Source organism: Choloepus didactylus, chromosome 3 (assembly GCF_015220235.1).
Source record: "Choloepus didactylus isolate mChoDid1 chromosome 3, mChoDid1.pri, whole genome shotgun sequence".
In the NCBI taxonomy this organism is placed as follows: domain Eukaryota; kingdom Metazoa; phylum Chordata; class Mammalia; order Pilosa; family Megalonychidae; genus Choloepus; species Choloepus didactylus.
This window is the reverse complement of record NC_051309.1, coordinates 119704789-119718321: the sequence shown is the minus strand read 5'-3', so window position 1 is coordinate 119718321 and position 13533 is coordinate 119704789. Positions and strand designations below refer to the sequence as shown.

At 38.4% G+C, this 13533-nt stretch overlaps 1 protein-coding gene and 1 long non-coding RNA gene across 6 annotated transcripts in view; one reads left to right on the top strand and one right to left on the bottom strand.

Moving 5' to 3' along the window:
* Positions 1–13533, bottom strand: part of LOC119529764 — a 73436-nt gene that overhangs the window by 15445 nt on the left and 44458 nt on the right. The gene's annotated exons all lie outside the window — the stretch shown is intronic.
* The window catches only part of CFI (complement factor I), a 48815-nt gene that overhangs the window by 14127 nt on the left and 21155 nt on the right, over positions 1–13533 (top strand). Inside the window, exons 4-6 of the mRNA XM_037830454.1 lie at positions 3183–3364; positions 4077–4187; positions 4331–4441. Coding sequence (XP_037686382.1) covers positions 3183–3364; positions 4077–4187; positions 4331–4441 — 404 coding nt within the window. The remainder of the gene's footprint in view (positions 1–3182; positions 3365–4076; positions 4188–4330; positions 4442–13533) is intronic.

The window sequence follows — 13533 nt, the reverse complement described above, 5'->3', positions numbered from 1 at the left end:
TTGTTTTTTTAATCCTCCCCCTTTTCCTCTTCAACTCGGTTTGGAAATTGTACATTTTAGCTCTGTTCCTTAGTGATTATCCTTTACTTTTATGTCATGAATACTTGACTAGGAAGTCCTCACCCTCCTCAGGAATAATATGAAGAAAGTCTTTATCCCGTCTCTTCTCTTCATGTTTCCAGTATTTAATTTCACCTTTTTTTAATATACTGCCAAAGTTAATCACTATTATTATATAACAAGTATTGTTGCTGTTGTTCAGATTAACCTCATGCTTACCAACTTCTTGGGGTTCCCTTCCTTCTTGCTTCTCACTCCTTCATCCTGAATTCAGTTTACATCTTCCTAAGCTACCTTATTTTAAAAGCAATTTTATGAGATACAGTCACACCTCATACAGTCCATCCAAAGTGTACAATCAGTGGTTCAAAGTATCATCACAGGGTTGTGCATTCATCACCACAATCAATTTTAGAATATCTTCATTACTCAAAAAAAAAAAAAAAATCCCATACCTCTTATCTCCCACTATTATTGACCCTTAGCATTGATGTGATACATTTGTTGCTGTTGCTGAAAGAATATTAGAATATTACTGTTAACTATAGTCCATGGTTTGGAATAGGTGCATTTTTCCCCATATACCACTCTATTACTAACTCCTTGTAGTAGTGAGGTACATTTGTTCTTTAGTTCAGAAAAGATCATTTTTATATTTGTATTATTAATCAGCATCATTGTCCACCACAGGGTTCACTGTGCTATGCAGCCCTATCTTTCATCCTCTAGCATTCCTTCTAGTGACATACTCGACTCTAAACCTCCCCTTTCAACCACACACATAATTCCATACTGTTGATTATACTTACCATATTGTGCTAACATCACCCTATCCATTTCCAGACATTTAAATTCAACCTAGTTAAAGATTCTGCACACATTAAGCATCCGTTCCCCGTTCTCTACCCTCATTCTATTTCCTGGTAACCTTTATTTTAGATTTTAACTCTATGAGTTTATTTACTAGAATTAGCTGATGTTAGTGATATCATACAATATTTGTCCTTTTGAACCTGACTTATTTCTCTCAACATAATGTCCTCAAGGTTCCTTCATGTCATCACATGCTTCAACACTTCATTCCTACTTTTTCTGGTTGTTTTTGTTTGTTTGTTCATTTGTTTTCTAATCGTTTTATTCACACACCATACAATCCATCCTAAGTGTACAATCAGTGGCTCTTGGTACAATCACATGGGTACACATTCACCACCACAATCAATATGAGAGCATTCTCATTTCTTCTGAAAGAAGAAAAAAGTTCCCATACCCTTTATATCCCCCTATTACTGATATTTAGCTTTGGTATAGTGCCTTTGTTACAATTAATGAAAGAATAGTGCAATCTTACTGTTAACTATAGACCTTAGTTAGTTTACAATAATTGCATTTTTTCCCATGTACCACCCTATTATTAACACCTTGTAATAGCAACATAAGGTTGTTCTAGTTCATGTAAGAACTTTCTTATATTTGTACAATTAGCCACCATCATTGTCCACTCTAGGATTCATGAAGTTATACAGTCCCCAGATTTTATCCTCTATCTTTCCTTCTGGTGATATACACGACCCTAGCCTTCCTCTTTCAACCATACTCACACTCAGTTTTGTTAATTGCACTTATAGTGTTGTGCTACCATCACACAGTATTGTGCTGTCCATTTCTGAACCTTTACAATCAACCTTATTAAGAATTCTGTACTCTTTAAGCATCAATTGCCCAATCTCGACCTCCTTTCTATCTCCTGATAACCCATGCTCTCAAATTTAACTCCCAGAGTTTGCTCATTATAGTTAAGTTCATATTAGTGAGATGTAAACTACCTTTACTAGTAGGTCGTTAATAAGAGTCTGTTATTATTAGATTGAACCATAGGCTACAGCTGATATTTGACAGTTTTTGACCCATGATCTGTGGTTCAATCTAATGGTAAACTTTCTCAGTCTTTGCTCTCTCAGTAATTTGCTTGTATTTAACATATACTCATGGACTTATTTCTCTGATTTTAGCCAAGGGAGATTTCCCTTCCTTTCTTGAGAGATCAAGGATTTTTATTTTCTAGTATTTTTAGATATTTTGGGAGTAAGAGGTTTTTCAGATTATTTATTTGTCAGAATATCCCAAAGACTTTCACTTGTTCTCTTATTTTGATGCTATTTAGCACATAAAGTTTAATGACTACTATTCTTCATTATGGATCTTATGTGCTTTTAAAAATCCTCCTTATTCTCTTTTGTGGTTGTCTTTTTGTAGTTAACTTGAACTTCTCTAGTATATATTTTGCTACTACTGCTTTATATTTATTTACATTTTTCTAATGTAACCTTGCCCAACCTTTTTTCCAACCCATTTTCCCATTTACTTCTAAAGAGAAACAAGAGACAATTGAATGCCTTGGAAGAACTGTAATTTATCTTCCTTGTGGCACTAGGTCATTGAGGGGGTCAAATAAATAGCACTCCTCTTCCCACCCACATTTTGAACAAATTGAGAAGACCACACAATGGCATATAGATGCCAAACTATCACCTTTATTCTGCCAAGGCAGAATTGAGGATATCACTTCCTGTGAAAGAAAATGAGCCCAGAATTAAATCAAATTAACTTCCCAGATCCTAGGCAATATGGCCAGTCAGGTAAGTCTTACAGCATGGGGGGGTGTGTGTGCATTTTTTCTCCTTTTTCCAAAAGGATAAAGTAGAAGAGCTGAGCTGAGCATGTCTGATTTTCCCAGAGAGGAGCAGTTGAAGGGATGGAAAGAGGCCAGAGATAACACAACTTGGGTTGGGAGGAAACATCGAGATTGGGAAGAGGCACTCCTTAATAAGAAATAGGGGAAAGGTAACCAATATTTGCCGAGTGCTTGCCGTGTTTCAAACTCTGACTAGTCAGTTTCAATTGATAGTTTTAGTTAACCTTCCTAAAACTCAGGCAGGCAGTTATATTCTCTTTGATGGGGGAATATATTGAAGTTCAGAGAATTTAAATATCTTGCCTATTCTGTAACTCATGTATAGAAAGTGGAAGAAAGTAACAATAGGCCCTTACCTTCTACAGAGAGGTAATAAACACAAAGCACTCCTTATTCTACCCATATGGTTCATTTATTCCATTTGCAGGGGTGCTCTCCGTACTCAAGGAAGATTTCTTATGCCTGAAGATGCCTCTGTAAATGAGACTGAATGCCTGCATGTGCACTGTCGAGGATTAGAGACCAGTTTGGCTGAATGTACTTTTACTAAAACAAGAACTAACAGATCCCAGAAATTAGCTAGTGTGGTGTGTTACACACAGAATGCAGGTTGGTGGAGTATTTACCTAATATTTTCCCTTCATTCAAGGTCGTTTATTTCACACCCAATCTATAATAAACAAACAAATTACTGATACCCAGTTGCCAATCAGAGAGGCAATGATATGGCCTCTATTGTGTTTTGGGTTTTAGATGTTAAATTTGTGCTTTTCCCTCATTGTACTTTTTTGCCATGGAAATATTACTTCCATCCAGATCTCTGTATAGGAAGTGAAGTTGCCTGACTCCCCTTTACTTTCTTGAACATCCAGATTAAAGTTAACATAGCGAACACAAGTCAATCAAGCGTCAGAAGAAACCTCAGCATCTCCTTTGAGAGGCCCAGCCTATGTACATTTCTTTAAAATGTTTACGTGACCATATTGGGGCCTCAGTTTCTAGCAAGTCATTGCCACTTTGCTTCTCCATTCTGGTAATGGAGTATTTTAGCCATATAGAGCTAAAGGCCAAAGTCAAGTCCTCCTTTTTTTGATGCCAAAAAGAAGTACCATCAAAATGTAAATGACACTGCCCAGGCATATCTTGGGAGTAGGGGAGAGGGGGGATTAATGTAGTAGCACATAAGGAATAGGTGACAACAAATGTTTCCAATGTCCAGCAAGAGACACTGATTCCTGACCCTTTTATTCCAAAAATGTGATAAGGATACTGTGTCACAACTCTGTAAATAAATTTCACAAAGAAAATCCTTGTTTTACAGATCCAACACACGACTTGTTTCAGTGCGTGAATGGGAAATACATTCCTCAAAAGAGGGCCTGTAATGGAATCAATGATTGTGGAGACCAAAGTGATGAGCTGTGTTGTAAAGGTAGAGAGAAATCTAGCTTTGAAATCCCCCAAATGCATTCACATGACTAAAAAATGTGGAGACAGCACTACTGTTGTATTTTCAGATGTCATCTCATTCAATTTTAGGAAATGAAGCAGTCTTTCCTATATATGTTTTCACAGGGTGCCAAGGTGAAAGTTTCCTTTGTAAATCAGGGGTTTGTATTCCACGGCAGTATAAATGCAATGGTGAGGTGGACTGCATCACAGGAGAAGATGAAATTGGTTGTGAAGGTAATTTAAAGTTTTGTGGTTACTTTTCTTCCTTATTCGATCCAGGAATTCTGCACCTCTTCCTTAGATAAATTGTAATCATAAGTGAACATAGTGGGGTGTAGCAGTAAGAGTCCTATCAATGGATATTTGAAGAACTGTGGAATGATCACCTCCTCATATTTCCATTTAGTAAATATTTATTTGTTATTTTAGGTGTTTATATTAGAAAAATGTTCCCACATACACAAAAATCGAGTAGTAGAATGAATCCATGTACCCATCTCCTAGTTTCAACAATTATCACTGTTTTACCAGTCTTGCTTACCTCTGCTCCAGTGTGTTTGTTGGAATATTTTAAAGCAAATTTCATATATCACGTCACTTCACCTGTTTTCATTTCTAATGATAAAAACATTTTATATATATATATATATAACCCTTCTACCACTAACATACCTAAAAATAATAACTCCTTAACATCATTTAATAACAGACCATGTTCAGATTTTCCCAACTTTCTCAAAAATGCCTTCTTAGAGTTAATGTGTTTGAACCAGCATACCCCAAAAAAGTGTACACATTGTGTTTGGTTGTTAAGTTTTTTAAGTCTCTTTTATTCTTTGAGTGTTACCCATTGTTCTAGTTTGCTAATGCTGCTGGAATGCAAAACACCAGAAATGGATTGGCTTAGAAAAGGGGGTTTATTTGGTTACACAGTTACAGTCTTAAGGCCATAAAATGTCCAGGGTAAGTCATCAATAACTGGGTACCTTCACTGGAGGATGGGCAAAGGTATCTGGAAAACCTCTGTTAGCTGGGAAGGCAGGTGGCTGGCATCTGCTCCAGAGTTCTGGTTTCAAAATGGCTTTCTCCCAGGACATTACTCTCTAGGCTGCATTTCCTCAAAAATGTCTCTCTTAGTTGCTCTTGGGGTGTCTGTCCTCTCTTAGCTTCTCCGGAGCAAAAGTCTGCTTTCCAAGGCCATCTCCAAAATGTCTCTGTAAGCTGAAGCTCCTCTCTCAGTTCCTGTGTGTTCTTCAAAGTGTCCCTCTTGGCTGTAGCAAGCTTGCTCCTTCTGTCTGAGCTTGCATAGTGCTCCAGTAAACTCATCAAGGCCCATGCTGAATGGGCAGGGCCACACCTCCACAGAAACTATCCAATCAGAGTCATCACTCACAGTTGGGTGGGGCACATCTCCATGGAAACACTCAAAGAATTACAATCTAATCAACACTGATACATCTGCCCTCACAAGATTAAATCAAAGATTCTGGCATTTGGGACATAATACCTTCAAACTGGCACACCCACTCACCCATCCACCCCTAATTTTTTTCTTGCCATTGATTTTTGAGGGAACCTGGGACATTTGCCCATAGGGTGTCCCTCATTCTGGATATAACTAATTCTTCCCTTGAGGTGTAGATGTGCTTCACTATCTCACGAATTCACTATCTCATGAATTTCCCATAAATTCTTAAACAGATCTCTAGATTCTTGAGACTTAGAATCTCAGAGGATTGATTACATGCAAGGTTCAATATTTTAGGCAAGAATTCTTGGTTGTTGCCATGTACTTTCTATTATACATATTGTTATTTTATATACTGTCCTCTAATTGCCCCACTAGTTATGCTAAGATTGATCACTGGATCAGTTTGATCTTGCCATTAAAAAGTTCTCCCACAATCTTTTATTAAACAGTTTTAGAAGACTTTGAGGATTGTTTCCTAGATCTATTTTGTCAATAGAGGTTGCAAAATAGTGTTTTCTAATTCTGATATGCCTTCTGTGTTTATTAACTGGAATTTCATACAGCAGAACTTTCCCTTATCAACTATTTGGTTACCATGAAATGCCATTCAAAGTAGAAAGGCAAAATAATGCTTAATTCTTTGCCTTCATTTACTGAGCTTCAAAGCAATGAGTTGGTGTCCTCGGCAACTCCAATGGTCCTCCAATGGTGAAAAATATTTACTAGGCACCTACTCTGTGTTACACTGATTTTTTCTTTTTTTGCTCCCATTGATGCTTTCTAGAGGAAAAGTCTCTCTGAATTATTTTTTCATTCATTTATTCCGCAAATATTTATTGAATGCCTACTATGTGCACTGAGCCTTGTTCTAGGAGCTGGGGTTACATTAGTGAATAACATTTTCAAAGATCCATGTCCCTTCAAGTGTTTTACATTCTAGTGGGGGAAGAGAGACAACAAACAAGAGAAATAAGTAAACTGTCTAGTAGAAGAATAAGTGCTAAAGGGAAAAACTAAAGCAGAGAAGGAGGATATAAAATGTCAAGGGGTTAGTTCTGAAATTTTAGATACGGTGGCCAGGGAAGGCCTCACTGAAGTAACTTTTAGGTAAATATCTGAAGGAAAAAATGGATCTAGCATGCAGATGTCTGAGAAAGAGTGTTTTGGGCAGAGGCACCAGCCATTGTTGTGTTCCTAAGACAGGGCATTCCCAGTGTGCCAGTTTGAATGTATTATGTCCCCCAAATGCCATTATCTGTGATGTAATCTTGTGTGGGCAGACATTATCAGTGTTGATTAGATTTCTTTGAGTGTTTCTTTGGAGATGTGCCCCACCAGCTGTGGGTGATGACTCTGATTAGATACTTCTATGGAGGCATGGCCCCACCCATTCAGGGTGGGCCTTGATCAGTGGAGCCATATAAATGAGTTGACAGGCAGAGGGAACTCAGTGCAGCTGTCAGTGACATTTTGAAGAGGAGCTACAGCCAAGAGGGACACTTTGAAGAAAGCACAGCAGCTGAGACCAGACACCAGAGAATCTGAGAGCAGCCAGCCCAGCAGAGAGGAGACAGGCATAGAGAAAAAAAAAAACAACACGAAAAACTCCAAAATACAAGCGGAGGATTTTTGGAGTTCTGGTGAACATAGAAAGGGGAAGGGCCCTGAGGCGCATATGCAAATCCCGAAGAAAAGCTGATCTCTCTGCCCTGTGGACCTTTCCTTAATGGCCCTGGTTGCTTTGTCTCTTAGCATTTCCATAACCCATTAGATCTCTGAGGAGGGCCCTTTTTTTTTTTTTTTTTTTTTAATCCCTTTTTCTTTTTCTAAAACAATTACTCTAAGAAGCCCAATACAGAAAGCTTCAAAGACTTGCAATTTGGGCAGGTCAAGTCAAGAGCAGAACTAGGAGAGCTCTGAGACAAAACGCAATAATCCAGCGGCTGAGAAAATTCACTAAACACCACAACTTCCCAAGAAAAGCGGGGTGTCCGCTCACAGCCATCATCCTGGTGGACAGGAAACACTCCTGCCCATCGCCAGCCCCATAGCCCAGAACTGCCCCCAGACAACCCAGTGTGACGGAAGTGCTTCAAATAACAGGCACACACCACAAAACTGAGCGTGGTCATTAGCATTCCCTGCAACCTCAGCTGATTGTCCCAGAGTTGGGAAGGTAGAGCAGTGTGAATTAACAAAGCCCCATTCAGCCATCATTTCAGCAGACTGGGAGCCTCCCTACACAGCCCAGCAGCCCAGAACTGCCCTGGGGGGATGGCACTCACCTGTGACATAGCACAGTCATCCCTCAACAGAGGACCCGGGGTGCACGGCCTGGAAGAGGGGCCCACTTGCAAGTCTCAGGAGCCATACGCCAATACCAAGGACTTGTGGGTCAGTGGCAGAGACAAATTGTGGCAGGACTGAACTGAAGGATTAGACTATTGCAGCAGCTTTAAAACTCTAGGATCACCAGGGATATTTGATTGTTAGAGCCACCCCCCCCTCCCTGACTGCCCAGAAACACGCCCCATATACAGGGCAGGCAACACCAACTACACACGCAAGCTTGGTACACCAATTGGACCCCACAAGACTCACTCCCCGACTCACCAAAAAGCCTAAGCAGGGGAGAACTGGCTTATGGAGAACAGGTGGCTCGTGGACGCCACCCGCTGGTTAGTTAGAGAAAGTGTACTCCACGAAGCTGTAGATCTGATAAATTAGAGATAAGGACTTCAATTGGTCTACAAATCCTAAAAGAACCCTATCAAGTTCAGCAAATGCCACGAGGCCAAAAACAACAGAAAATTATAAAGCATATGAAAAAACCAGACGATATGGATAACCCAAGCCCAAGCACCCAAATCAAAAGACCAGAAGAGACACAGCACCTAGAGCAGCTACTCAAAGAACTAAAGATGAACAATGAGACCATAGTACGGGAGACAAAGGAAATCAAGAAGACCCTAGAAGAGCATAAAGAAGACATTGCAAGACTAAATAAAAAAATGGATGATCTTATGGAAATTAAAGAAACTGTTGACCAAATTAAAAAGATTCTGGACACTCATAGTACAAGACTAGAGGAAGTTGAACAACGAATCAGTGACCTCGAAGATGACAGAATGGAAAATGAAAGCATAAAAGAAAGAATGGGGAAAAAAATTGAAAAAATCGAAATGGACCTCAGGGATATGATAGATGATATGAAACGTCCAAATATAAGACTCATTGGTGTCCCAGAAGGGGAAGAAAAGGGTAAAGGACTAGGAAGAGTATTCAAAGAAATTGTTGGGGAAAACTTCCCAAATCTTCTAAACAACATAAATACACAAATCATAAATGCTCAGCGAACCCCAAATAGAATAAATCCAAATAAACCCACTCCGAGACATATACTGATCACACTGTCAAACACAGAAGAGAAGGAGCAAGTTCTGAAAGCAGCAAGAGAAAAGCAATTCACCACATGCAAAGGAAACAGCATAAGACTAAGTAGTGACTACTCAGCAGCCACCATGGAGGCGAGAAGGCAGTGGCACGATATATTTAAAATTCTGAGTGAGAAAAATTTCCAGCCAAGAATACTTTATCCAGCAAAGCTCTCCTTCAAATTTGAGGGAGAGCTTAAATTTTTCACAGACAAACAAATGCTGAGAGAATTTGCTAACAAGAGACCTGCCCTACTGGAGATACGAAAGGGAGCCCTACAGACAGAGAAACAAAGAAAGGACAGAGAGACTTGGAGAAAGGTTCAGTACTAAAGAGATTCGGTATGGGTACAATAAAGGATATTAATAGACAGAGGGGAAAAATATGACAAACATAAACCAAAGGATAAGATGGCTGATTCAAGAAATGCCTTCACGGTTATAACGTTGAATGTAAATGGATTAAACTCCCCAATTAAAAGATATAGATTTGCAGAATGGATCAAAAAAAATGAACCATCAATATGTTGCATACAAGAGACTCATCTTAGACACAGGGACACAAAGAAACTGAAAGTGAAAGGATGGAAAAAAATATTTCATGCAAGCTACAGCCAAAAGAAAGCAGGTGTAGCAATATTAATCTCAGATAAAATAGACTTCAAATGCAGGGTTGTTTTGAGAGACAAAGAAGGCTACTACGTACTAATAAAAGGGGCAAGTCAACAAGAAGAAATAACAATCGTAAATGTCTATGCACCCAATCAAGGTGCCACAAAATACATGAGAGAAACACTGGCAAAACTAAAGGAAGCAATTGATGTTTCCACAATAATTGTGGGAGACTTCAACACATCACTCTCTCCTATAGATAGATCAACCAGACAGAAGACCAATAAGGAAATTGAAAACCTAAACAATCTGATAAATGAATTAGATTTAACAGACATATACAGGACATTACATCCCAAATCACCAGGATACACATACTTTTCTAGTGCTCATGGAACTTTCTCCAGAATAGATCATATGCTGGGACATAAAACAAGCCTCAATAAATTTAAAAAGATTGAAATTATTCAAAGCACATTCTCTGACCACAATGGAATACAATTAGAAGTCAATAACCATCAGAGACTTAGAAAATCCACAAATACCTGGAGGTTAAACAACACACTCCTAAACAATCAGTGGGTTAAAGAAGAAATAGCAAGAGAAATCGCTAAATATATAGAGATGAATGAAAATGAGAACACAACATACCAAAATCTATGGGATGCAGCAAAAGCAGTGCTAAGGGGGAAATTTATAGCACTAAACGCATATATTAAAAAGGAAGAAAGAGCCCAAATCAAAGAACTAATGGATCAACTGAAGAAGCTAGAAAATGAACAGCAAACCAATCCTAAACCAAGTAGAAGAAAAGAAATAACAAGGATTAAAGCAGAAATAAATGACATAGAGAACAAAAAAACAATAGAGAGGATAAATATCACCAAAAGTTGGTTCTTTGAGAAGATCAACAAGATTGAGAAGCCCCTAGCTAGACTGACAAAATCAAAAAGAGAGAAGACCCATATAAACAAAATAATGAATGAAAAAGGTGACATAACTGCAGATCCTGAAGAAATTAAAAAAATTATAAGAGGATATTATGAACAACTGTATGGCAACAAACTGGATAATGTAGAGGAAATGGACAATTTCCTGGAAACATATGAACAACCTAGACTGACCAGAGAAGAAACAGAAGACCTCAACCAACCCATCACAAGCAAAGAGATCCAATCAGTCATCAAAAATCTTCCCACAAATAAATGCCCAGGGCCAGATGGCTTCACAGGGGAATTCTACCAAACTTTCCAGAAAGAAATGACACCAATCTTACTCAAACTCTTTCAAAACTTTGAAGAAAATGGAACACTACCTAACTCATTTTATGAAGCTAACATCAATCTAATACCAAAACCAGGCAAAGATGCTACAAAAAAGGAAAACTACCGGCCAATCTCCCTAATGAATATAGATGCAAAAATCCTCAACAAAATACTTGCAAATCGAATCCAAAGACACATTAAAAAAATCATACACCATGACCAAGTGGGGTTCATTCCAGGCATGCAAGGATGGTTCAACATAAGAAAATCAATGTATTACAACACATTAACAAGTAAAAAGGGAAAAATCAATTGATCATCTCAATAGATGCTGAAAAAGCATTTGACAAAATCCAACATCCGTTTTTGATAAAAACACTTCAAAAGGTAGGAATTGAAGGAAACTTCCTCAACATGATAAAGAGCATATATGAAAAACCCACAGCCAGCATAGTACTCAATGGTGAGAGACTGAAAGCCTTCCCTCTAAGATCAGGAACAAGACAAGGATGCCCACTATCACCACTGTTATTCAACATTGTGCTGGAAGTGCTAGCCAGGGCAATCCGGCAAGACAAAGAAATAAAAGGCATCCAAATTGGAAAAGAAGAAGTAAAACTGTCATTGTTTGCAGATGATATGATCTTATATCTAGAAAACCCTGAGAAATCGACGATACAGCTACTAGAGCTAATAAACAAATTTAGCAAAGTAGCGGGATACAAGGTTAATGCACATAAGTCAGTAATGTTTCTATATGCTAGAAATGAACAAACTGAAGAGACACTCAAGAAAAAGATACCATTTTCAATAGCAACTAAAAAAATCAAGTACCTAGGAATAAACTTAACCAAAGATGTAAAAGACCTATACAAAGAAAACTACATAACTCTACTAAAAGAAATAGAAGGGGACCTTAAAAGATGGAAAAATATTTCATGTTCATGGATAGGAAGACTAAATGTCATTAAGATGTCAATTCTACCCAAACTCATCTACAGATTCAATGCAATCCCAATCAAAATTCCAACAACCTACTTTGCAGACTTGGAAAAGCTAGTTATCAAATTTATTTGGAAAGGGAAGATGCCTCGAATTGCTAAAGACACTCTAAAAAAGAAAAACGAAGTGGGGGGACTTACACTCCCTGACTTTGAAGCTTATTATAAAGCCACAGTTGCCAAAACAGCATGGTACTGGCACAAAGATAGACATATAGATCAATGGAATCGAATTGAGAATTCAGAGATAGACCCTCAGATCTATGGCCGACTGATCTTTGATAAGGCCCCCTAAGTCACTGAACTGAGTCATAATGGTCTTTTCAACAAATGGGGCTGGGAGAGTTGGATATCCATATCCAAAAGAATGAAAGAGGACCCCTACCTCACACCCTACACAAAAATTAACTCAAAATGGACCAAAGATCTCAATATAAAAGAAAGTACCATAAAACTCCTAGAAGATAATGTAGGAAAACATCTTCAAGACCTTGTATTAGGCGGCCACTTCCTAGACTTTAAACCCAAAGCACAAGCAACAAAAGAGAAAATAGATAAATGGGAACTCCTCAAGCTTAGAAGTTTCTGCACCTCAAAGGAATTTCTCAAAAAGGTAAAGAGGCAGCCAACTCAATGGGAAAAAATTTTTGGAAACCATGTATCTGACAAAAGACTGATATCTTGCATATATAAAGAAATCCTACAACTCAATGACAATAGTACAGTCGGCCCAATTATAAAATGGGCAAAAGATATGAAAAGACAGTTCTCTGAAGAGGAAATACAAATGGCCAAGAAACACATGAAAAAATGTTCAGCTTCACTAGCTATTAGAGAGATGCAAATTAAGACCACAATGAGATACCATCTAACACTGGTTAGAATGGCTGCCATTAAACAAACAGGAAACTACAAATGCTGGAGGGGATGTGGAGAAATTGGAACTCTTATTCACTGTTGGTGGGACTGTATAATGGTTCAGCCACTCTGGAAGTCAGTCTGGCAGTTCCTTAGAAAACTAGATATAGAGTTACCATTCGATCCAGCGATTGCAGTTCTCGGTATATACCCGGAAGATCGGAAAGCAGTGACACGAACAGATATCTGCACACCAATGTTCATAGCAGCATTATTCACAATTGCCAAGAGATGGAAACAACCCAAATGTCCTTCAACAGATGAGTGGATAAATAAAATGTGGTATATACACACGATGGAATACTACGCGGCAGTAAGAAGGAACGATCTCGTGAAACATATGACAACATGGATGAACCTTGAAGACATAATGCTGAGCGAAATAAGCCAGGCACAAAAAGAGAAATATTATATGCTACCACTAATGTGAACTTTGAAAAATGTAAAACAAATGGCTTATAATGTAGAATGTAGGGGAACTAGCAATAGAGAGCAATTAAGGAAGGGGGAACAATAATCCAAGAAGAACAGATAAACTATTTAACGTTCTGGGGATGCCCAGGAATGACTATGGTCTGTTAATTTCTGATGGATATAGTAGGAGCAAGTTCACAGAAATGTTGCT